Raw genomic sequence first — 24198 nt, 5'->3', positions numbered from 1 at the left:
TTGACTGATCTGAGAATTATCTTCCTATGAAACATTTTTGGCATGTAGATGAATTATCTGTCCTTCAATTGATTGCTGTCCAACTAGAAATATCCCTGAGAAAATATCACAATACTCATGTGCTTTCTATATTTTATTGCAATGATAAGATACAGATATATTTCCAGACATCCAATTTTATTAAATTATACTCCAATATTGCATGAGACAGTCTTCAGAATGACACGGATCCAAATGTAGACAACTAGGTGATCAAGACAGTTTTTGACCAGAGATAAAACATGGATGTTTTACAGTTTCACTTTTATTTCCCCCAGAAATGTGCGAAGAGAAGCAGCAGCATAGAGAGTAATAATACTACAATATACAACAGACCGATATTGTGCAACACAGTCAAGAACAATCGGGAGAATAATTTATTTTCTCTCTTTTGTGAAATGGTTTTGCCAATGTTGAGTGATTGGCAACTCGGACACAGAGATGCACTTTGCCCGTTTGGGGAGAAAAAAACAGAGAGATGTTAGAAAACAAACCAGAGCAACAACGTGGTGGTGTGTGAGTTCAGAAGTCAAAGAGCTACAAACCTCAGTGGGATTACAAGAGACAGGAGAACAAATGACTGAATACGGTTGAGATGAGTTCATTTTCAGGCAAAACAAAAGGACAACTGTATGGAATAAGGAATATATTAAAATATACTTTTTGCCATGTCAGATTATGTGGGAAATGGCAGGTTGATCTCAGTGTTGCACAGACCACTGGTTTTATAACATCAGTTAAACAACTGACCGTTGTTAGTGAGAGAAATACAGATGTGACAGCGGACAACAAACCAACCAGATCTCATAATCAACGTTACTGTGGCATGTATAAAAAACAAAATAAACAACGATGCTGATAGCTAATAGATTCCCACAGTTTCCTAATCTCAGATGTTACCTTTTAAATAATGAGTACACTCTTGATGATCGTATAAAAACAAAAATTAGCAATATAAACACTTAGGAGGTATAATTATTATTCCCAATACAAAAGAAGAGGAGGGAAAAAAAAAGCTGTTTTGTAGACTATAATTATTGTATGTATATATTTGATATATCCATAGAATCCATATATAAATGATACATTTCTATTTTTTACACTTAAATATAATCCTTGCTATGACTAAAGAGAGCATCTAAGACATTTCCTAGCCAGAAAATAATGTGAAAGAACAGCTTGGACCACGGCCGCCGGGTACTCGGCTCTGACTGGGAACGAAACTGTCGAGCTTGTACCGGCCGGCGGAGCTGGATTCATGAAGAACGCCCACTATTTTCACACATGACGGCTTGTGCAAGACTAGACAGGACTGGTTTGGATGGGAGTCTAGTGCGAACACCTTTAAACGGTTTCATTGAGACCAAAAATATTTGTTTAGCTACACACTAACAACCTTATGCTGTGCTTTTTTTTTCTCTTTATATTGTCAAAGATGTGAAAAGTTTGAGGAGTTTGACACTGCAGTTACAAAATGGTGAACGAATTGACAAAATGTAACCCTCGCTCTCACACTCCATGTCAAATCAGCATGCATAACATCATTACTAGTTGTGTTTGGCACTAGAGTTTGCTTCACTTTTTTTTTAAAATCTAGTTCTGTTTGCAAATAAATCTTCAATCTTCTATCTTTAGTTGTACAACAAATCGTTTAAAAAAAAAAGAAAATTAAGTGCGCCAGCTGTGTCCCAGTTGCTCACATTTAATCTTAAAGATGAGTCCCACATTATTAAACATAAACTGTGAGAGGATTGCACTATGATCATCAGCCATTTCTTAAAAAAAGTTTCTTACTGACAATGGCAAGTACCTTAAAGAGCCATACCACTCTGTTCTCCAAATACTCTACCCAGCCACAATCTCTTTTTTTTTTTTTTTTTAAACTACAGGATTTGGTCCATCCGGCTTAGTTTGAAAGCAGACACATGTCACTTTGCTTTAAGTGCTGCCTGAGAAAGCTATCAGACTCGCTGGCATTCAACAGGATGTGAAGCGTGCTCCTGCAATAGACTGTGATCACCAAAACAACAAAAAGAAAAGGTGAAAGGAAAACGGGCTTTCAGGCTATCTCTGCAACTGTTGTGATTGTACCAATGACGTGGAGCCTAAAGACGACAATGAGAACAAAAAACAGGGCAGAGAAACTAGCACCTCTTTTCTTGTGGGTCATTTTAGCTCGATAGCTCTCAGATCTGGATTTGACCTCACTTACAAAACATCCAAATGAAAACAAAGACTGGGGACATAAATAAAACATTCTGCGCTGAAATGACACAAAGGAAAAAGCAACTTTATGACATGAGAAACCAAGAAAAAGAGAAGAAAAAAAAGTTGTTGGTCTGATGGTTTTTGTTGACAACTTCCTCAGGCAAACTTCCGGTGGCAGTTTTCATTCTCACATAAATAACATTTGGGTGGGAGGAATCAGATCCATCATAAGGCTTCTTCTATTTGTTTTTTGTTTTTTTTTTAACATTTTTTTTCCCCCCATTGTCATAGCCGTTAACTTCTCAGGGTTGTATCTATCCTGATTCTGGTCTATCGGTGCTGTTCAGTGGAAGATCTCAACAAGAAGAGATGGCAGCTCTCCTCGGCCTCAGCGGGCTCAGAGAGACCGGACTATCAGGTCCTGCATCACAGGAGGGAGGGAGGGAAGGACAGAGAGAGAGAGAAGTAGAGAGTGATGGGACTGTAAGAAGTTTATGTTTCACCAGTCTGGGCTTTAGTCTCGCTCCCACCCTCTTCTTTACTCTCTTGCGTTTCCTGGTCTTCCTCCTCCTCCTCCTCCTCCTCCTCCTCTTCTTCTTCTTCCTCCGTGTGCTGCTCCAGCTCTTCTCTGGTGATCATTTCAAAGTCGTTTCCGTTGCTGTGTTGCGAGCCTTCGTCCTCACGCCGGTCGCTGTCTGTGTCTGAGTGGCGGTCCGGCCCTGTTCCCTCCCCCTCTGCTTCTTTACTCTCCTCTCGCCCCGCCTCTTTGCTCTCATCCTCTTCCTCCTCGTCTTCGTCATCTGCGTCCTTCTTCTCGCTATCTGACTTCTCGTCGCTGTCAGATTTCTGAGCCTTGGTGGAGGCGGCGCTGTCCTTCTCGTCGGTCTTGTCGGAGCCCTTCTTGTTGCTGGCTCGTGGTCCTTTGTACTCGTGCGTGTAGAGCGGCCGGAACGAGTCGATGAAACCAACGTCTGCCGTCAGGTTGGGGAGGAACCAGAAGTGATGGCGCCCGCCAGTCACTAGCCAGATGATCAGGAAGAGGATGCAGCGGGCTGAGGAGACGGGTAACAACCAGTGAGATTAAATCTTTAAAGACAGCAATTTAAATATGTCAAACAGACATCTGTCTTTACCTTTAGTGGAATTCAAATGTAGATCAAAATCTCCTGTAACTGATTAGGTTCAGGCAACTTACTGTGTACTGTCAGTTAGTACTGTGGTCTGCTTGTATTTTGTTTCATCTTTATTTCTACTCCATTGTTTCCTGTTTTAATTTTACTTTATTTTCCTTTTTAATTATCACTGTAATACATTTATGAGCCTTTTATAAAGTACTTTGAATTGCCCCACATAACATATTATTGCATTTAAAAAGTAAATTATTTTACTTATTAATAATGAAACCAAGTCTACGGCTGTGAAAAATGTAATTCTCATCCACAGAAAGTTGTACTGGTATGCCTCCGAATTTAATGGAGATGGTGAAGCAGTTACTGTGCTCGAAACTGAAACCCAGCTGCTTTGATTAATAATGAATATTTTTGGCAGGTACTTATTCTTTGTTCTTTGTTCAGTTAAATGGCAGTAGAGGTCTTGCAGTACTTGCGGTAAGGAGTCCAGCAGACAATGACTTTTCTTTGAACACATACTTACCAACAGCTAGAAGCAGTATACTGGCGACGAAGCAGCCTGCTGCAACACTTAGATAGTAAACTCCTACACGCATTTCTGCTGGCCACAGTGGGAACAGTGTGGCTGCGATCACTGCGATGACTGAAACACAGAACACACACAGACAGTGTGAGTATACAAACGTAAAATCAGCTGCAGTCACTAACAGATACACTGATCAGCCACAACGTTCAAACCAGTTACCTGTTGTAGTGTTGTGGCTGATCTGTGTGTCAGTGAATATATTGTTCGAGCGTGTGTCCATGTAGCGTTTCTTTCTGCGTGCCAGTGTATTTTCTCAGTCGTTCCCAATGAGGACAGAGTGTCTGCAGCTGCCTGGAGAAAAGGCTGCATCCAGCATCTTTTTCAGAGCGCTCAGCCATTTTTCTGCGACTGCTCTGAGCGATTCTTGTTGAAAATCTCTGAACTGTTCAGAAAGGTGCTGGTGTCATCACTGCAGCTCATCATCAGCCAAACAATCAGATGGGACGGGACAGGTCACCAAGGTTACCAAGAAAATGGGGGAGAAGCTTGTTTTGGCTGTTTCTGTCTATCTGAAGGTTTCTGACATGTGGGATAGGAACTATCACGACAGAGACAGAGACAGAGACAGAGGCAGAGACAGAGGCAGCCGTGTGGGAGGAGATCAGCTGGATGCTGAGTGGCAGTGGCAACATTTCGTCAAAATATTGCACTTTTTTGACTAAGTGCTGGGACGTGGCGCTGCCCAGTGCCCTGTCAGCCCCTTTCTACCAGAAAAAAAAAGCTATATGGACCCACGCCCTAAGCTATGATATTTAGGCTGGGCTAATATTAGCTGGTACTGTATACATAATGTATTTATAGGCTCACTATTTTTATAACCCTACATGCCATTAATTTTACACCAATCAGCCACAACATTAAACCAGGTTTTAATGTTACATTCACTTCTTGCTCAGGAGAACTTTTATGATTTCCAATCAGCGACTCACCGAGGATCAGCCCCATGGCAAATGTCTTGAAATGGACAGGATCATAAATCCACACGTAAACCTAAAGTAAAAAGACATGCTTGTGTTTTTACTGTCTTTAAGCATTACAAACACTTCCATATATTTATTCTCTGTGTACACTCACCTCATTTCCATCCAGGAACATCTGGTCCTCGTGGGGCTCAAGTTTAAACTTCTTCTTCACTTCTTTCTTCTTCTTGGGGGTTCCAGGACTGTCATCCTGTTGATTTAAATCGAGATAAGAGCACATTATAGTATAGTATTTTTTTTACTCAAAATGTGACAGTGTGACCTCATTGTTAGTGGGCATTTAGTAGTATTTTTAGGTAATGGTGACACAGCAATGATTTTATACATTAACATTGTGGAAACTATTTTATCAGGTAAACAGTAGAAATGCGGCGTTTGCATTATAAAGTAATCCAGCGGGATTGTGCACTTGCATGTGTTTGATTGGCCATTGCAATGGATAACGTGTTCAACATGGTTCAACTCTTTTGCCAGGTGATCCTGTGGTATTTGCCAGTGCTCCATGAATGGCCTCATTCAAACGAATGAGCGAGCGAAAGTCAGTCAGGGTGCGGCCACATCCACATGAGCCAGGTTAATTTGTAAATGGATCTTTTCTCTCCATTTTAGCCTAAGGCACTAAAGTGACCTAGAGCAGCCCAGTGACTGTCAGGAGCTGTGAGGCAGCAAAGAGGACAACCTTTAGACGCCTGTGATTTTTTCTGTGATCATTATTTTAAATGCCAGTTTAGCCAAATACACAGCAGAGCTGCTGTCATTAACCTGAATTTATGTTGATTTAGCCAGATGATGCCATGATTATAAGATGATGACTTTATCACTGCAGCACAGCAGCTTGTGAATGACTGCCGCTTAGCATGAACAAAGCACAGCTGTAGTCATTCATCTCTATCTATGCTGATTTTGCCAGAAAGTCTGCTTTAAAAGCAGCATTTCCAATGGTTATACTGGCAACAGGCTGATCTCACAAACAAAGCTGCAAACAGGCATTTGGCACAGAAATTGAACCTGTTCATTTTCCACTCAGTGATAACTTCTCTTTTCACTAACCCAGACCGGGCTCACGTACACATTAGCTTCTTCTTTCCATGACTACTACAGATCTGTCACTCTGTGAACTTTGAACTTGTGCAGCAAAGTCAATATCCACCTCGGTCAGGAGGCCGATCAGATCAGCTGTGTCAGGTTAACGCTGAGTGGTCATAAAGTGGACATACAGACCTGAAATCAGTCTGGGGAAAGTCTGCACTGTGCAACACTGATAACCCGGCTTCAAATGTTAAAGCAGTAAAAATGTCCATCAAATGTTACTGGTGTTTGCCAGTCAAGCAGAAACACTGATGCGTTGTTTCCATCCAATAAATTTGAACCAGATTATTTATCACTTTTCTTTGTTTGCCATTTAACTCATTTTCAATGAGGTTGCTTTGTTAATATCTCTCTCTCTTTTTTTTTCTTTTTTTTTTACCAGACCAAATAGCTCAGCCTCCAACAGTGATTAAACTGTCTTGTTTGGGCAGGTATGTGTGGTTTTATCTTCTAACACGGGGTCAAAGTGTTGGGTCACGTACGCTTTTCTCTTTCTTGGTTTCAGCAGCTTCAGGCTCTTTCTTCTTCTCTTTCTCCTTCTTCCCTTTTTTCTCCTCCTCTTTGCTGCTGTCACCCTTGGCCTTCTCTTTCTCCTTCTCTTTCTCCTTCTTCTCCTCCTTCTCCTTCTCCTTCTTGGCATCTTTCTCAGGTTTTTTCTTCATCACTTTGAGAGCCCGGTGGAAAAACTGCTTCTTTAGAAGTCTACAGAGTTAGAGAGAGAACATCTGATTAAGGGCCATTATATTGGATCATTACTGATCAAAGGAATTTCCAGCAGGGTGCACAGACTCAAGTCATTTCAGGGACTGACTGTAAGTAATTTTAGTGTAATTATAACTTCAAGTCAACAACAATTAGTTGATTACTGGAAATTAATCAGCATATTTAAGCAACAATGCCAAAAAATTATGTTCCAGCTTCTCAAATGTAAATATTTGCTGATGGACAGTCACTCTTTACTGGATTTTATCAAGAAAATAATAAGTCAATTAATCAATAATGAAAATAACTGTTAGTGGTAGCAGGACATGCCAGAAGCCATATTGTATGTGTATGTATCCTCATGATTAGACACCTTGTTTTTGAATAAAATCCTGCAAATTATAAAGGATTTGTCAGAATTATAGCTGTGTTTTTTGTGGCCAACCTGTTGCAGTAATCCAACACAGACTCCCTGGTGGTGAACAGAGCCTCCTCTCCCTTCTTAGCCTTGGCCCACTTGGAGTCCAGCAGACAGTCCACTGCCTTGGAGGCTAAACGTAGAGACAGTAAAGATGGACATTAAAAAACAGTGTTACCAGACCTGAAAATCTCATGTGATGATTATCCTGTAAAGTCTTCAACAGTAGCTCAAAATTTGCCATTAGTGTGAGAGACTTTATAGCCTACACCTACACTGTGCAAAGGTTTTAGGCACAGATGTTTAAAATTTGTATCCATCATTAAATGATATCAGGGAGGCGTCTAATAAGTCCAAATACATTCTGCAGCAGGACAACGACCCCAGATACACAGCTAGAACCAGAACTATCTTCAGTGACAAGAAGAACCAGGAGCTGTGCAACAGATCCGGCCTCCTCCTGATCTCAACATCATGGAGTCAGTCTGGGATCACATGAAGACACACAAGACATTGAGACAACCTAAATCCACAGAAGAACTGTGGCAACTTCTCCAAGATGCTTGGAACAACCTACCTGCTGAGTACCTTGAAAAACCGAGTGCAAGAATAGCTCCTCATCCCTTTATTTGACAACTAGGGTAATAAATGAAACTAGAATAATGGCCCCAGGCTGTAGACGTACAGCAGCCGACGGCTAAGGTAAGCACTGGTAAGGTCATGTGATGGTGATGATGAGAGGAATTACTGGCTTCAATAGTCATACATTACTCCACCCAAAACTATTGAGTAAACAGCATTTCTCAAAACTGGCAAATGGATTCTTACCTACCACAGACAAAGACAACTACAAAGACTGTGTGGGAGGAAACTGCAGCGCAAACATTTGTTGAAGAATTTGACTCTCCAACAATGTGGCACAGACTTTGCCCACAAAAAAAAATCATAATGTTATCACCCAACACAGCAGTGGATTCATTTACTGTGAAAAATTCAAACACAGCTGAATCTGTTCAGTAAACACATCCGTCTGTGTGTTCGACAACAGAAGGCAGGTTTTTGACAGTTATCTCCTGAGTCACACTCCCACCCAGTGCTGAGGTTGTGTGTTGCCGTCTTTGCCTGTTGCCTCACAGAAAACAAACACTAACCAATGAAGTAGTCGACTCGGTGGCCCATCATGTTTGTGGACTTGGTGGGGCAGTTGAATCGGAGGTACTTGGCCACAGCCTTCTCCTCCTTGGTGGGCTCGCTCACCTCCTGCAGGACCAAACACACACAGATTAAGACACAGATGCACACACAAATACAGAAACAGAATTGGAGAATAAATGATGCCTTATTGTATTCTAGCACTGAGCTACAGGCAGACAACCAACAGCAAATCTCACAGCTACATCTAGAGTTGGACACAGAGCTGAAACAATTAATTAATCAATTAATTAATCCATAGGTCAAATGAAAGGAAAAAGAGTAAGCATGAAAACATCACCTTCATCACCCTGGGCTCTGAGAAATTTTGTATGTTCATTTCTCACTAGTTTCTGATGTTTAACAGACAAAAAAACAACTTGATTCATAAAAAAATCACCAAAATTATTCAACAATGAAAACAATCGTTATTTGCAGCCCTAGTAATATATCAAATATCAAATATATATATCAAATTACTAAATATAAAAACGTTTCAACAAATTGTATGAATCCAATTAAATTAGACTGAGAATAGGTACAACAGCCAATTATATCTAACCAGACATCAGTCAGCTCAGTTCAGAAGTTGAGAATCAATAACTGACCACACTGAGTCAATCAGGACAAACATGAGAAATGAGCCAACACAAGTAAGGAAATATAATGCATTCACACGTAGCATTACATTTCTCATTACTAAAGTAAAAGTGACCCCAGTTTGTAGGTTGTATCCTCCAGCTGCTACCATATCACAAGGTGATACAGGCATTTAAGCAACCAACACGACATAATGCCATAATACTGGTACTATCTGTGTGAAGCTTGTTGCCTATGACAGACTTACTTTTTCAATATTGTTGAACTGCGTACTGTGGTCTTTTAAGGTACATCTAAAAAAAACACTAACTATGGCCTCAATAATGATTACTGTATTGATTCAACAGCTTCAGGACTCCTGCTAAACAAAGTTGAACATCAAAGCTTCACTAAAATAGTATTTGTGTTAGAGCTATCTATCTGAAGATGACACATTGGGCTCTGTGAATTTGTTAAGTCAAAAAAAATAACTCAGACTGTATTGTCCTTTAGCAACAAAATTAACATAATGGCTTTATCTGCAGGCAGGGGTGCTGGGATAACTGATTCTTTACAAAACACTCTAAACTTATCTCAACATATCTGAGCGGTAACTGCAGCATGAGGAAGACAGGGCCATCAAACAAGCCTTTGTTTAAAGAAGCAGGTATCAGTCACACAGCTCAGTTACACGACACCCCTACACGGAAAACCCCCAGTCACCGTCTGCATGAGCTACCTGGCTTGACTGCATGAGTATTAACTGGTCTCTTCTAACTGTGCACCTACGAAGCAAGCAGCTCTCAGGTCTTGGTCACAGCCATAGTATGTGAAGACTGCTAGTGCACCACACCAAGACCAAGAGTCCTGGTCCTTTAAAATCTATATCCAGTTTATAGTTGTGGCTAGAGATGTAGCCCGTTAACTGTTGTGTAATATAATGACTCTTTCTTTGTGGTTCACTCATAGAAGAGATAACAGTATGTGTTGTTATGCAACTGTACTTGAACATGCAGAGACCCACACTTGGTTGGGTGGTATATTAGAAACACCGACCTAAAACTAGCGAAGTCTAATACAGCAGCCCTGCAGTAAATCCCTCCTGCATTAAGGTTATGAAGGGGCAGCTGTTCTAGAGAGGTGTTCATACAACTTTATGGCAATTTTGGAGGCTGTAGTTTGTGGTACTAAAAGGTGTTTCTAATATTCAGTAGATGCACTAACATTTGAGTGGACAAAATACAAAAAAAAGAAGATTATAATCTTCATGGAGGTCCTTATTTTCCACAGGCCTGTTAGAGCACTTGTTACCTAGGTGTACCAAGTGTACCACCCGAGTATACATCCATGTAGTAACTGTGGCTTCAAACCCACTTCAGTTCTTGAATGCTGTGATGCAAAGCACAATTAAGCAGCCTTTTACAGAGGAATTATGTCAAAACAGGAGATAACTGTTGTGTAATGCAGGGTGTTGATGTTGATGCTAATGGACAACCCTTTTCTGGTTGCGATACACTCATAAATGAGATAACAGTACGTGTGCAATGCGGCTGAACTCAAACAGCAGCAGAATTACAATGTTGATCTAACACCCTGCTCACAGTGGGCAAATTCAACATACTCTAATAATCTATAACTGAAACACATGGAGGGGAAATCGTGTAAGATGGCTGGTTTGGTCAGACACTATGACAGTGATGTAAATGGAGTGACAAAATATTAGAAACACCTCTCGATATAGCACAGCACAGTTCAACAGAATCACAAGCTGCAGCCTATAATATGGCCTCGAAAAAAAGTGAAAACTACAATCTTCAGAGAAGCAGGATTTACCGCAGAACTGTTTTTGAACTGAAATACAACACATGGAGTAAAAACAATTCAGCTTTGCTTATCCCACTGCTAGAATGCTACTGCTGTGTCCCAGTTCCATACCACATACAAACTATATACAGTATGTACTATATTAAATGTCTGAAAACAATGAGGATGCCTATTATGGTTTTCCAGAGTCCAAAGTAACATTTTCAAATGTCCAAAACCCAAAGACATTCAGATTACAATGATACATGACAAAGAAAAACATTAAATTTGAACGTATCAGAAGAGGGAACCAGCAAATGTCTGACATTTTTACTCAAAAAAAATGAAATGACTATCAAAATAGTTATATGATTTTTTTGGCAATTGACTAATCGATTAATTGTTTCAGCTCCACAAAAATTCCACTGTTTGCAAAATGTTCCATCTGTTTTATTTTTTCCAGCTGCAAGCTCCCTTGGCATTTCCTTTGTGTACTGCACTGTGGGACATTATATTTACTCTGAAATGTCAAGGGGATTGCATCTATCAAAATTAAACTAATTACACCTAAGACATTTCTAAAGTATCAGTGTAAGAGTAAACAGTGACTTATTCCTGCTTACAGAAAGCTGTATAACTAACTTTTAAGGGATCACATGATTGATGTCATAGAAAGAATAAATGATCAGAGATTAATATTGACTCTATATCTTACTTTGCATGGATAAAGTCTCAGTTAAGTGGCTTTTGATCTAGACCTGATCCAATGTGGTCTAATTGAACTAATATAGAGTTTTAACCATCGGTGTCTGACTATTATGGCATGAACAGATCAGAAGTGTGTATTGTTTTGGGAGAGACTTGGGATCGATAAGTCAAATTACTAACACTGATTTTCTGAACATGTAAACAAGTGGTGTTAAAGTTGAATGAACCTGTAAGCACTCTATAAACTGTTGCTTTAACTAAAAGCAGTGATCTAGTCTTTATACTATGTAGCTGCTACCTACAAAGTAATGTACACTGTGATGCACCGTTTTGACTCAATATATATTTTTATATATATTACACTCTTAAAACTCGCATAGATTGATCTAGGTTATGTAAACACGTCTGGTTAGAGCTGACGCAGCTTAGCCAGCAAACCTTTAGAGCCAGTCCGGTCCCACTGACGAAAACGGTTGACTCTCAGACAGCTCAGCAGAATAATAACATGATTACACTGAGTATATCGGCATGTGAGATCTACTAATAGCGAAGACAGTAATCGGTTCGGGAAACGTCTCTTCCAAACAGAAATACTGACATTTGTTTTCGCTAGCCAGCTAATGCTAGCTACCTTTAGCCATCATTTGGCTTCATCCACCGCCTGTTAGCGGCTCCCGAAGGGGATGCCACCGTTAACAATCGTTCAGCAACAGGTCGTAAACCTGCGCCTGGGTTCCTTTTCTTTTTTTTTGTTTTTTTGTTTTTAGTCGCTCTTCGCCTTACGCAGCCGGTGGTTTTGTAGAGAACTGGAAGATGTTACCTGGATCCGCTTCTTGTGTCTCCTGCGCTCCGCCATGATCCTCCAACTCAGCTCCTCCGCCGTGCGCGAGGTAGCGCACGCGCATACAGCGTGCGGTATCGCGAGACTAACCGTTAAACGTCAGCAAAGGTCGCTCACGATTGGAAGAGTTTAACTAACAATTTTTTTTTAGCTTTCGACATTGATATCTGCAGTATGATACTGTAAAATCACACTGTAGGCGCCATTTGGTTTTTTTTTTTATTTTATGGTATATTTGTTAGTTTCATTTTGTGTTTTATTTTGATATTTCATGGCAACTTCCGTAATGGAACTTTATTTCGAAGGCTTAAGGAAGTTGTAAAATTTAGAAATGAGAAGCTGCGCGGTTATTTTGCAGATGATTGATTAATTCATGCCGAACCAACCCAACGCTTAAAACTTCTCATGTCGTCCTTACAATGTGGTTGTAGAAGTAAGTTTACAAAGTTTAAACTTCTTAAGTTTAAGTATAGCCACTAAACGCACCATTTAACTTTGAGAGTTTAAATGTTTTTAATTTATAATGTTGAATTTCCACTAATTTATTTAGATTCATTTTGAGAAGCCCATTTTGCACCATCATTGTGACATGAATGGGGCTCTCAATTGACTGCCTTTAAATGCCTTAAAGACATTTCACTGTCCTGTCTTTATCAGCAAATTCTTCTTGCGCCCAGTTGTCATGGTAATGCTCAAATTTATTTATTTTTTCCTTGAGAAAAAGGTATAGCCATAGGTAGCAGGTCTTGCCAGTTTTCAGGACTTTATATGTTTATTCTGAAAATAAACGATTCTTGATGTTCACTTATTTTTTCCTTACCATGACAGGAAAACAGTAATGCAGGTTTCTATGTAGAAAAACACTATTTATACATTCCAACGAACACAAAAGGTATCAAACATCCAAATCCACAAGTCTTTCATATTTCATTTTTTGATCATAAAATCATGTTATTTCTATGGTCTTTTATGCTGGCCTACTAGAGAAATGGCAGTTAGCAGCTGAAAAAAGTAATTTTGAAGCCACAATTAGACATTTAGAGATGGCCTGTAATATAAAAGAAGAAAAGAAAAAACAAGATTGGACCCTCCTACAGTCTCATAACTCAGAAACCACACCACTCCATTGTCAGAAATATATATATACATATATATATATATATATATATATATATATAGAAATACAAATATTTAGCAGACACCTGGGCCTAGTATGAACCTGTGTATCAAAAACCCAGCTAGCGAATAGTAAAAAAGCATCTTCAATCCAGTTAATCATCATGTAAACAAAACCACCATTGTGACAGCAGCAGTCCATCAGGTACAGTGCCATGCTTTAGGAGAAGACTGGCCCTTGTTCACTTCACATCTGTCCACATATCAGTGCCGATCAGGCTGTCTCACTGCTGGCAGATGGAGGGGAATTGTTCTCTGTCTCGTGAAGGTGCTCTGTGGATTTGAGGACATCAGGGTCTCTTGGACTTGCCATCATCTCTTCACTGTTGCAGTTAACAGGGGAACCGATCTCTGAGGAGCGGTCCCCGGGCTTCTCAGTAGAGGTGTGCAGGGTGGGTGTGGACAGCGGTAGGTTCATCATGTACAACATGCTGCCCAGGCGCTTGGACACCTGAGGAGGAATAAAGAGAGTTCACACACATTAGATCCACAGTGTTAATTTAATTGCTTTGGTTGCTTCTCTACATGTAAGACTCTAAAGGAATTATGTACTTCAGAGGACTGGATGTGAAAATTATCAACACCTGTGCTCCACAGGCCTTTTTCACAGAAGACAATAGGAAAAGCACAGGTGTAAATTATAAAATGAATGATGGCTGGACTCCATTTAGTTCTTCAGTTGCCTGGCAATGTGCATACTCACTGGGACACTTCCATAAAACAGAGCCATCGGTGATGTTATTAGAAGCACCCGTGCTTTTTCTACTATGACAACCCTTAATTATAATATTCTGTACAACTGATAAGATTATGTAATTAAATAAAATCAAGTTTCATTAATATTAAACGCTCAGTGGTCAGTCTATTGAGTACATCTATTCACCTGCGAGTTCTTGCAAATATCTAATCATCCAATCACGTGGCAGCAACTCAATGCAATGCAGACATGTTCGGACCAAACATGAGAATAAGGAAGTAATGTGATGCTATCTAAGTGAATTGGATTTTACCTAATATTGTCTTAATTTATTTTACTGTTGCCACTCCTGTCTACTGTAAATACAACACACTATTGTAATATCATTTTACTGTGAAGCTTTTCCTTATCCAAATGGAGAGTCTAAGGATAGACTTGTGATTCAGGGTTATATAAATTAAATAGATGCGATTAACAAGAATCACAGGCTCACCAACTTACACATCTCAACATAGAGAGACAAGCTTTATGAAACAGAAGAAAACATTTATTGATGTGCCAATGTATAGCACTGCGTGGGCATTTGTAAGGTTTATGTCAAAGTGACACACAAGACCCATATTTCAGCAGGTAATCGAGCAGGTTTCTTTTATGACTCCACTGCAAATATTCAGGGGTGATTCAGAGTCTGTGTTTCTCTACCTGTGAGCGGATCTTAAGAGCTGGCCCCAGCTTGAGCCCCAGTGTGTCCAGTAGATGCTCCTCTGAGAGAAGGGGCAGTGTCTCCCCATCAATCATGTGGTCCTTGAACGTCTGCAGGGTGCAATCACCTCACATTAGCACGGCAAAAACACAACAGAAAGAATATACTCAAGTCAGTTAAAGACAAGTACCAACCTGAGCGTATTCTGAACACGTGGGTATACTGTTGATAAAGTTGTAGACATCGTTCACTGTCCACTTCCTTATGTCCTCAGACACCTCGTTACCATTAAGAAAGAGATTTGGTGGAGCTGGGAAACAAAAGAGTACATACAAGTTAAACCACTGCTACATAAATCTTTTTATAATTTTAGGTATTGTAATGAAGCTTGATATTTATTTCCCAAACTCACCAGGTGGAAGGAAACCGTTTCCAGGGACTGGGAACATGTAAGGCATCCCTGTGAGAGCTCCACCTGCAGAAGGATACATGAATTTCTCCTGGAAAGCTGAACATTGGCTGGACATGTCTTTATCATTTGTGCCGCTGTTGGCCACATCAGAGCAACTATCCTGACTGTTCACACAGGTTTTACGCAAGGCTGCCTCCCCCTCTTTGTAGTTCTTCCTGCTCCCTGTGGCGAGTTCAGAGTCTATTTTTGCTTGATGATGTGTTTTACTGGCTGTGCACTCCTCTCCCATGTCCCCCTTTGTCTCCACCTCTTTCTCCTCCCCTGATGTGGCTCCTGGGCTCTGCTCTACACTTTTATCTTCAGTTGGGCCCTTCAGGTTGGTCACATGGCTTTCTACACTCTTGTGAGTAGTTGGTCTTCTGCCAGCCCTGCGTCCCCTCTCTCTGTGCAGCGTGCTGATTGGTGGGTAAGGGCTGGCTGACATGAGTATGCTGTTGGAGTGAAGCTCGTCCAGGGTGGGACGGTGGACGAAGACATCGTGGCCGTCTGGCATGCGCTGACGACCTCTAAAGGCCATGGCGTTGGAAGGGTAAGACATGGGATTATCAATTCCCATCAGGCCCTTCTGGTGGGCGTTTTCCAGCTCCTTCTGATGCAAGATGGCATTCATCTCCATTCTAAATAAGAGGACATACAAACAAGTTAGACGTATTTGTGCTACAATAATGATGGAAACACATTATCACATGTTGTTAGAGCAGAAGGAGCTGAATAAAATCAGAGAATGCACAAAATGTCTGTTTTATCCAACAAAATGTTATGCAGACTGTTGTGTAGGTGGAATGTTTTTTTGAGATGCTGATGACAATCTGCACGTGCTACCTGGCTATATTTTGCTTGTGAATTAGCTCCTGTCGCCGGGCAACTGTTTCCATGGGTTCTGAGGGTATGAAGCCATAGCCAGCTGAGAAAAAGAAAGGAAGACAGACTGTTAATACTCTATATGGAAATGTACTATATGGACAGACTGGGAATTGCATGAATGTGTGGTGGACCATCCATGCTCACCGGCTCCGGGGAAAGCCCTCCCAGGCAGGACGTTGGCATGTGGGGGCAGAGGTGGACCCAGGTGAGGCCCCATGTGGATCTGTCTGGCCTCAGAAGCCACCATCTCTGTGGGGGGGACCAACTCCCTGATGAGAGAAAAGCATGGAAAATCAGTCATTTAACATGATATCGAGGGGCAAAACATTCATAGAGCGATTATCAGCTGTTTGCATCTTTAAAACCTGCTGTTTTGTTAATGTTAAAGTATACTTTGATTCATTGTACAGAAAAGACAGAGAAGTGCATCAGATTTTTTCTCTAATGTAGCATGGCTGGATTAACTTCTTAAAGGGCCCCTGGAAAAATTGTCTTTTGACCCCCACTGTAACTAACATTAGTTAATTGTTTGAATTCCATTTTTAAGCACATAAAAAAGAAATGGCACCAGCTTCTTTAATGTGAATATTTTCTGGTTTTTATAGTTTTCTGTTATTATAAACTCACTATTTATGAATAAGTGACTTCTGCTCAGCAAACAAATGAAAACAAACAAATGTTAACTTGGGCTTCAGGGAATAATAATGGGCCTTTTTCACTATTTTATACCCTGAACATCACTCTGTTATTAAAGAAAATAATTGAGAATTGATGATATAAATGATTGTTGATTGCAGTCTGACTGTTTTGTGAAGAATTCAATAAACTAAAATAATGTTGTAAAACTACAAGACCGGGGCCAAGAGATGGAAGGTGGAAAGCCAAACATCATTTCAAATTTCAAACAAATTTGTGATTATTCAAATTGTGTAGACTCAAACTGATACAGAGAAAACCTTTTCCAGAACTACTAGAATGACTATTTAAGATTTAAGAGTGAGTGTGGGTAAGGACCTCTCCATGAAGTGAGGTTCGAACTGTGCTGGGACCCCCTGCAACCTCTGCTGCCCCTGGGCGAGGATCTGTGGAGCCATGGCCATCTGGTTCCTCATTATCAACTCCTGCCTCTGCCTCAGCTCTGCAAGAGAAGAAGAAGCACCACAGGTCACTGGGGGGTTTAGCCACAATACATCAGACATGCTCTGACTGTGAAACCTGGAGACTGCAGGTAACAATCCACTAAAATCAATACGTAGCAGACAAGGTCATGAAGTTGGTTTAACCTGTTTGGAGTTCAAGATTCAGATCAAATTCTGACAATTTAGATGGTGTCAGGAAAATCTGTAAATTGAAAAATATGTTCTGCATCTATTTGCAGCTGTGTTATTATTATTCCTTAGTTTTCTTGGACTCCTGTCACATGTTGTGTTGCTATGTTGATTGTCCTCTGTTGTCCTTTCTCACCTCCAGCTGACATGCCGTTGACCAGACGGTACCAGTGCTTCTCATCCAAAGCCCCCTGCTCTCCCAGCGCTGTCATCTTCCTCAGCTGCTCCCTTGGGGTCATGACATACACAACCTTTGACCTCCACGTGAATGCTGCTGAAGTTCAAGTTGAAAAACAGGGTCAAATTAAAAAGTGTTGTGATACTGTGTATTGTACAAAATGACTGCAGTTTGCATATTTTACATTTGTATAAGTGTATCATAGATCGAATTTAAATGACTTAGATACTGTCAAGTCAAATGCTGTACTGTCTGGAGAAATGCTGTCAAATTGTTTTTGTAACTTCCTGTCAATACCACTAGAGTGCAGCAGTTATCCATGTCACTTAAGACAACAGTCGCTCATAAAATGACTGATTTTTTTTTTCCATTAGAGGAAGACAAATGAGGATACAAATGCAATAAGCTTTATTTCTACAACATAGAAAATTTCTTGCTGCAGAAAATGTCATGTGCCGTGTTACTGAACCAATTTGTGCAAAAATATGTAACAAATTTGATTAAATTCAATATTATAATATATTATTATTAATATTGATAAAAAATAAACATGTTGTTTTAATAATTTCATTAATTTCCCAATCTAAAATCATATATATTATTATAAGATTGATGGGCATTGCAAGCAAGATTAGTACATACATGCTGTGTTATGTGGTATTGGTTCATATATTCTCGTCCTTATACCAATAAATGTTAAATGATTAAATAAAAAACAAAACTGAGATTTTGTAAAATTGTAGAATAAGTATGGGGACCATGCACCCACACAAACACTGGCCAAGTTTATTCCCTAACCTTTGACCCTCACTCTCACCTCTTACTTTAACCCCAGCATTAAGTACTCGTTTTAAATCAAACCTGACCCTCGCTGTAACGTGAACCTAATCCTTAATTTGAATTTAACCTGTAAATCCAAATCCTGACCCCAACCCCTAAAGATGTGAAGACCAGCAAAAACCTGCTATATTGAGGGATTTTTCTCATCTTTCTATCCTTGTAAGCACATTTGGCCCTCGTAGGTAGCCTAAAGTAATAGAAAGACATGTGTGTACACTCACACTCACACTGCAAACACATACACACTCACCCCAAATGGCCACATTGTTCTGGGCTGAGCCAGCAGCTTGTGTACACGAGCACAATCGACTTAGACACCTCCAATTAACCTTCTACACGGCAGGAATCCCATTACAAAATATGATACTGTAAATGACAGCACAATAATCCAGTCCTGCTAATCCAAGGCCAGTGTGCAATATGTTCCTGATAAATAAAAATGAATCTAAGTCAAACAAAACTTCACCAACCACCTACCTATTTAGATGATGTTAGTTTATACTAATTACAATTATATTTTACTGATGTGTTCACCTGCGTATGAGACGTGTGTAAACTGTGCACATCTACTTGGCCACATTATTTCTGCTGTCCCCTCCCCCAGACAAATGCTGCCATAAGATTTGCCCTGAGGCCCTTTGCATTATCCACAGTCCCTCAAGTTCCCTCTGAAGTCCATCTAATCTGAGGGCTGTAATCCCCTTGTTAGTCCTGCAACAGTCTGCTAGCTACATCTGCTGACCTGCCTGCAGCCCGCCCTGCTGGCCCATCCCACCCCCGTCCCCACCTTCCCAGGCCCCTGCTACCCCCACGATCCTATTAGCTAAGTCCTGGCTATACAGCACTTTAAAGGGATGTGTTGGAGGTAATCCGCACGTTTAGAGTTTTACCCTCAGCAAACCTTGTCTGTAAGCATCCCGGACAATACACCCTAAGTGCTAAGCCTATTAGCCTCCATTAGCTCCCAGGATGTCCTAAAAACACCTTGGGGATAAATCTGGGGATGCAATCGGTTTATGTGGTGCTATGTGGTGAGAACACATGCACCCTGCCTCCACCTCCATCTCTGCCAATGTCACAACAGCTAGCATCAGCAAATGAGAGGAAATGTATTTCTACGTTTATGTCTCTGTAATTCCCATGTGGGCCCTAAGCTGTGAGCCTCGGGGCCTTGTGTAATGTATTCTCGCCTTTACATACTCTCCACTGTGAATGAATGGTTTACAGTTCATAAGAGATACTGTAAACAACTACACATATTTCAAGATGATTGGACTTGTTTTGTGTTAAAGTGAAGTGTTGTTAGACAGCTTAAAAACACTTAATGATTAAATCTTAAAATTATAATCTATATTATAATTATAATTAACTCTAATTAATGATCCCTGACTCTCAACAGAAACAGTGTGTCAAGTAAATCTGTGTCCAGGCAACACAGAGCCACAAACATCCTATTGCCTCAGAAAACAGGGGCCTGTGTGTCCATCCCAGTTTGCACCTAGCGACAGAGGTAAGCCTCCAGTTTCCCAAAAAATAAACATGTGGTGATCTTTGAAAAGCTCTTCTGAGGGTTCAAATGAATCTTCAAAGACTCTTCTAACCATCTGGAGGAAAAAAAAAGTCTATTTCATGATAACTAATATTGTGAAGTTCTGAATAGATTTTCTGTCCAGGTAGCCAAGAATCGCATATTTTCTTGCTCTTTTTGTACAACATCAGCAAAATCTTGTTGCAGTATTTTGCATGAAGATATAAAATACTGAAAAGAAACATCAGTATAATTTATATACCATGTCAAATTGAGTTAACTGTCTTGTCCTCACAACACTTGCTGTGGTAAACCTGTGGTGGAAGAAGTATTAAGATCTTTCACTAAAGTAAAAGTAACAATACCACAGTATAAAAATACTCAATTACAAGCAAAGGTCCCACGTTAAAATCTTATGTAAGTAATAGTACATCAGCACTAGCAGCAAAATACTGAATAAAAGTAAAAGTACCAATTAAGCAAAATGGCACCATTTACAGTATTTATCATATATATTATCAAAAATATTATTACCATCCAGTGTCCAGTAAAGTAAAAATACCTCAAAAATGTACTCAAGTACAATACTTGAGTAAATGTACTTCATTACTTTCCACCACTGTGATAAACTCAAAGTTCAAGAGGACAAACAGGACAAAATTCAACACAACATAGTAAAAATAAAACCCTCAAATTCATACATATTAACAGGAACATATTAAAAGCATGTACCATTGGAGATAATCTGAAAACAATATATTTTAAAGTGTGAGATTTGCTGATAATGTAACTGATAAGGTTAAACAGGTTAAAAATCATATTTTTTCCTCCAAGTGGTTGAGAGTCTTTGAGGATTCTGGAAACACCTTCAGAACAGAAGTGAGCGTTATTAAACAACATTATTGGTTTTTCAAAGATTGCAGAGTTGTGATTTTTTCAGCAAAACAGCCCTGTGACTCAAGTGTAATGGTAGCACATGACAAGCACAAACTGGGGTTGGGCTCCTGTGAACTTGAACCATTTGGAGGAATCCTTTCCAACGCCTGTTCAATCACAGCTAACACTTTGATTGGGTTTTATTTTAAGTCTCTTAAGTGAAGTTGTAGCCTGAGACTTAAAGTACACTGCTGCAACACATGTTCAAACCTGACCTCGCTCAAACTTCTTTGTTAGACAGAGGACCTCACTCGTAAACTTTATGTGGATTCAGCATTTTGTGAGTGAAACTGTTGTCAAAGGTGAGCTTGACAAACTCTTGTCATATTTCCTTAACAAGCACCACACCGCAGCTGCCAAATCCGGGGATTGGACTCCTTGGATTTTCTGTTGCCTGGTTAATCTCATTACAAGAATGAATTAAAGGGAAAAATTGCTGACGACTTAGATGGAGCCCTGAGGAGGTCATATCAGACAAGACAGAAGTATTGTCTAGTCCTTCCTAATCCCTTCACACACAACACACATGCACACACACACGCACACACACACACACACACACACACACACACACTAAAGCCATGTGTATTCTGTCAGTTGCATGAAGCAGGTGAGATTTTTTGAGACTTGTACAGAGCTGCAGGTTTTTCTTGTTGATTTAAGAATTACTCTTGGTGCCTTAAGCCCACATGACACAGTGTTGGAAAAGACAGTGACTGAAAGGATACAATTGAACATAAATTCATATATATGTATATATATAAATATACATATATATATACAGAAGTCATTGCCGTGCACAAATACAAGAGGCCAATTCATCATGTATTTTAACATTTGTTTCATTATTTTCAAGTGCTATTTACAGAATCTGGGCTAATTATTAGGTTGATTATACAGATTTCAAGGTTGTTCCTCTAATCGCATTGGCCTTTAGATTAATCACTCACTGAGGGATCAGTAGCGTTTTATACCACTTACTGCTCACACTTTGCATGGCAATTTGAAAAGATTTGCATTGTGTGATGTAGAACTTCAGGTATGTGCACAAATGTTAAGGTTGTTGCTGTAATTTCTGATCACATACTAATGCATCAGACGCTTATATTGCATAGTCTAGAATATAGATTTTGTGCCTTTACAAGAGTAACTGCAGAGTAGTACAACCAGAACAAATCGGTCACAAAATGAAGCATAAGAAGGATGGAAGAGGGGAGTGGGAAGTAGTAAAAGAGGAAGTTTGAATTGACTTACCTTCAAGTTCACACCAGTAAGCAGAGCCCTGAGCTGGTTTTGTTCCAATTCAGGTAAAAAAAAATCCAAAACAAACAAATCAAACAAACAAACAAACAAACAAACAAAAAGAAACAAGTCAGGATTGAGAATGAGAAGCCTTTGGAGAGCCCACGGGACTTGTCTCTGTGCTGTCCCTCTTTCACTTACAACTGACCGGCCTCCCACTACTAGCCAACTGATCCGAGCACTGTCTGCTGCCAGCTAGCTGCCTTAACTAAAAAAGACCTTTTAAATACAGATTCGTTTCATCTCCATTAGCTAGCCTTATCTCCTGTGGTAAGCCCTCCCTGTCCTGACATCACTGTGATCTCCCATCCAACTGCTCGCCGCACCTTGCAACTGATGTGTAATTACTACAGCAGCGGTCCTAAGCATGGAGTGCTAAACCTCTTTCAACGTTTACCTCACTAATCCCTTGTTAGCACTTTAGGCCATAGTTAAGACACCTAAATGCTTAGCTTCCTTTTCCAGTGGCAAAATGGCCAACCCCTCCTTAACTGCTCTGTGGCCACATGCAGAGAAGCGACATGATGCAGCTTGTAGACTCTATAAACCATAGAGATCAGTCTTGTTGTTGTTTTTCTTCACATGTCTAGTTTGGGTGTCAGAAGTATAGTGCACCCCAGGGTGCCAAAAGGGGTGACCCAAACATGCTTGGTGGTAATTTGCTAGAAATCCGACTAAATGTTGGCCGGATCATCCTCTCAGACCACTTAATCTGACAGTTTGTGCTCACCAACTACTTACAGCATGGGCCTGCACTTCTTCTTTAATGCCTGCTGGCAGCTAGGTGTGCACAATTGGTGAGCTGCGGTGGTGACTTTGCCAAACAACAGACAAGATGTGGAGTGCGTGTGTGTGTGTGTGTGTGGGAGGGGGACTAACCTATGGGTCAGGACACTGTTGCGTTGTTTATCATATACTGTACATACTCATATACATTTAGATTGTGTTTTATTAAGTACAATTGGCTAAAATTAATGCAGCTAATACAACAGTCCTGTTATAAACCCTACTTTCATGAAGGTCATGCGTTTGTTGAGTTAATTCTGTTCAGTCAGAATCAGTAGAGTAACATAATTGTGATTGGCCCCGATGCAAATATGTTTCTTGTAACCACATTAAATAAATGGTAGGTAGAAATAAAATTAAGTTTTCATAAAACATGCTGTTTTGGAAAATTTAAATTAGGACAACGAAAGCATAAAAGACTATGACTCGAAACCATAAATGTGATGGGCCCCCAACAGCTACTGGGCCCCAGTGCAGTGCACCAGCTGCATCGTCAGTAGTTACACCACTGTATGAGTTGTAATAAGGTGTCCTATGACGTGGATGTACAGCCTCACACAGAGTCATGGCTGGAGAGTTTCCTCTTGTCTTGATTGAATACAGTCTGTTCGTACAACTATAATCTGCAAGCTGTTGTGCAATGTGTCAGTGTGTGTTCTCTGTTTCCTCTCATACAAAAAATGAGCTGTGATGGGTTTGCCTCTGGAGACTTTGCAGACATTTTTCCCAAAATGATATTCAGATATGTCGTGGCTCGGTATCCAGCTGAAGCTGTCCCTCTGACAGGAAGGGGTGTACCTGGTCATCAGTAATTCTCACTTAAAGCACATTACGTTACATTACACAACACGGGGCATTTAGCCTCAACCCTTGGCATGTTACAACATAATTCCTTTCAGCTTTTATCACATCAGGATTTTTTAAACTTTTCTGTTTGTCAAGAAAATATGATCAGACACAGACATGATCCTGGACAAACTAAATCACTTTGCTGTTTTATACATCAATTCAATTATATTAAAATATTATTATTATATTTGAATACAAGCCCTTTATTTGTAATACTGTACTGTTAATATGGTTTGGTATTATTACTTCTACTTAAATAAAGGAT

General features: G+C 40.0%; 2 protein-coding genes across 3 annotated transcripts; both read right to left on the bottom strand.

Annotated features, from left to right (window-relative positions):
* Positions 1-120: 120 nt before the first annotated feature.
* sec62 (SEC62 homolog, preprotein translocation factor) lies at positions 121-12384 on the bottom strand. Its single transcript, XM_071490473.1, has 8 exons — positions 12254-12384; positions 8304-8412; positions 7180-7285; positions 6515-6734; positions 5038-5133; positions 4893-4953; positions 3901-4020; positions 121-3299 (listed from the first exon to the last, which is right to left on the bottom strand). Exons 1-8 carry the CDS (start codon positions 12287-12289, stop codon positions 2740-2742), a joined length of 1308 nt encoding a protein of 435 aa, XP_071346574.1. The 5' UTR covers positions 12290-12384; the 3' UTR covers positions 121-2739.
* A 636-nt stretch (positions 12385-13020) lies between these two features.
* On the bottom strand, positions 13021-22633 carry samd7 (sterile alpha motif domain containing 7). 2 transcript variants are annotated; one of them, XM_071490468.1, is made up of 9 exons: positions 22251-22633; positions 17651-17788; positions 17201-17324; positions 16331-16455; positions 16145-16226; positions 15263-15939; positions 15045-15160; positions 14850-14960; positions 13021-13901 (listed from the first exon to the last, which is right to left on the bottom strand). In XM_071490468.1, the coding sequence occupies exons 2-9, from the start codon at positions 17751-17753 to the stop codon at positions 13665-13667; spliced, it is 1575 nt and encodes a 524-aa protein (XP_071346569.1). In that variant the 5' UTR covers positions 17754-17788; positions 22251-22633; the 3' UTR covers positions 13021-13664. The 2 variants fall into 2 exon arrangements, with proteins under 2 accessions (XP_071346569.1, XP_071346570.1); XM_071490469.1 differs by having other exon boundaries at positions 17651-17785.
* Positions 22634-24198: the final 1565 nt, after the last annotated feature.

Source organism: Trachinotus anak, unplaced genomic scaffold, assembly GCF_046630095.1.
Source record: "Trachinotus anak isolate AG129_WGS33_773 ecotype Australia unplaced genomic scaffold, CSIRO_AGI_Tana_v1 ptg000012l, whole genome shotgun sequence".
Taxonomy (NCBI): Eukaryota; Metazoa; Chordata; class Actinopteri; order Carangiformes; family Carangidae; genus Trachinotus; species Trachinotus anak.
The sequence above is the reverse complement of the archived record's forward strand: the minus strand, read 5'-3'. Positions and strand labels throughout refer to the sequence as shown.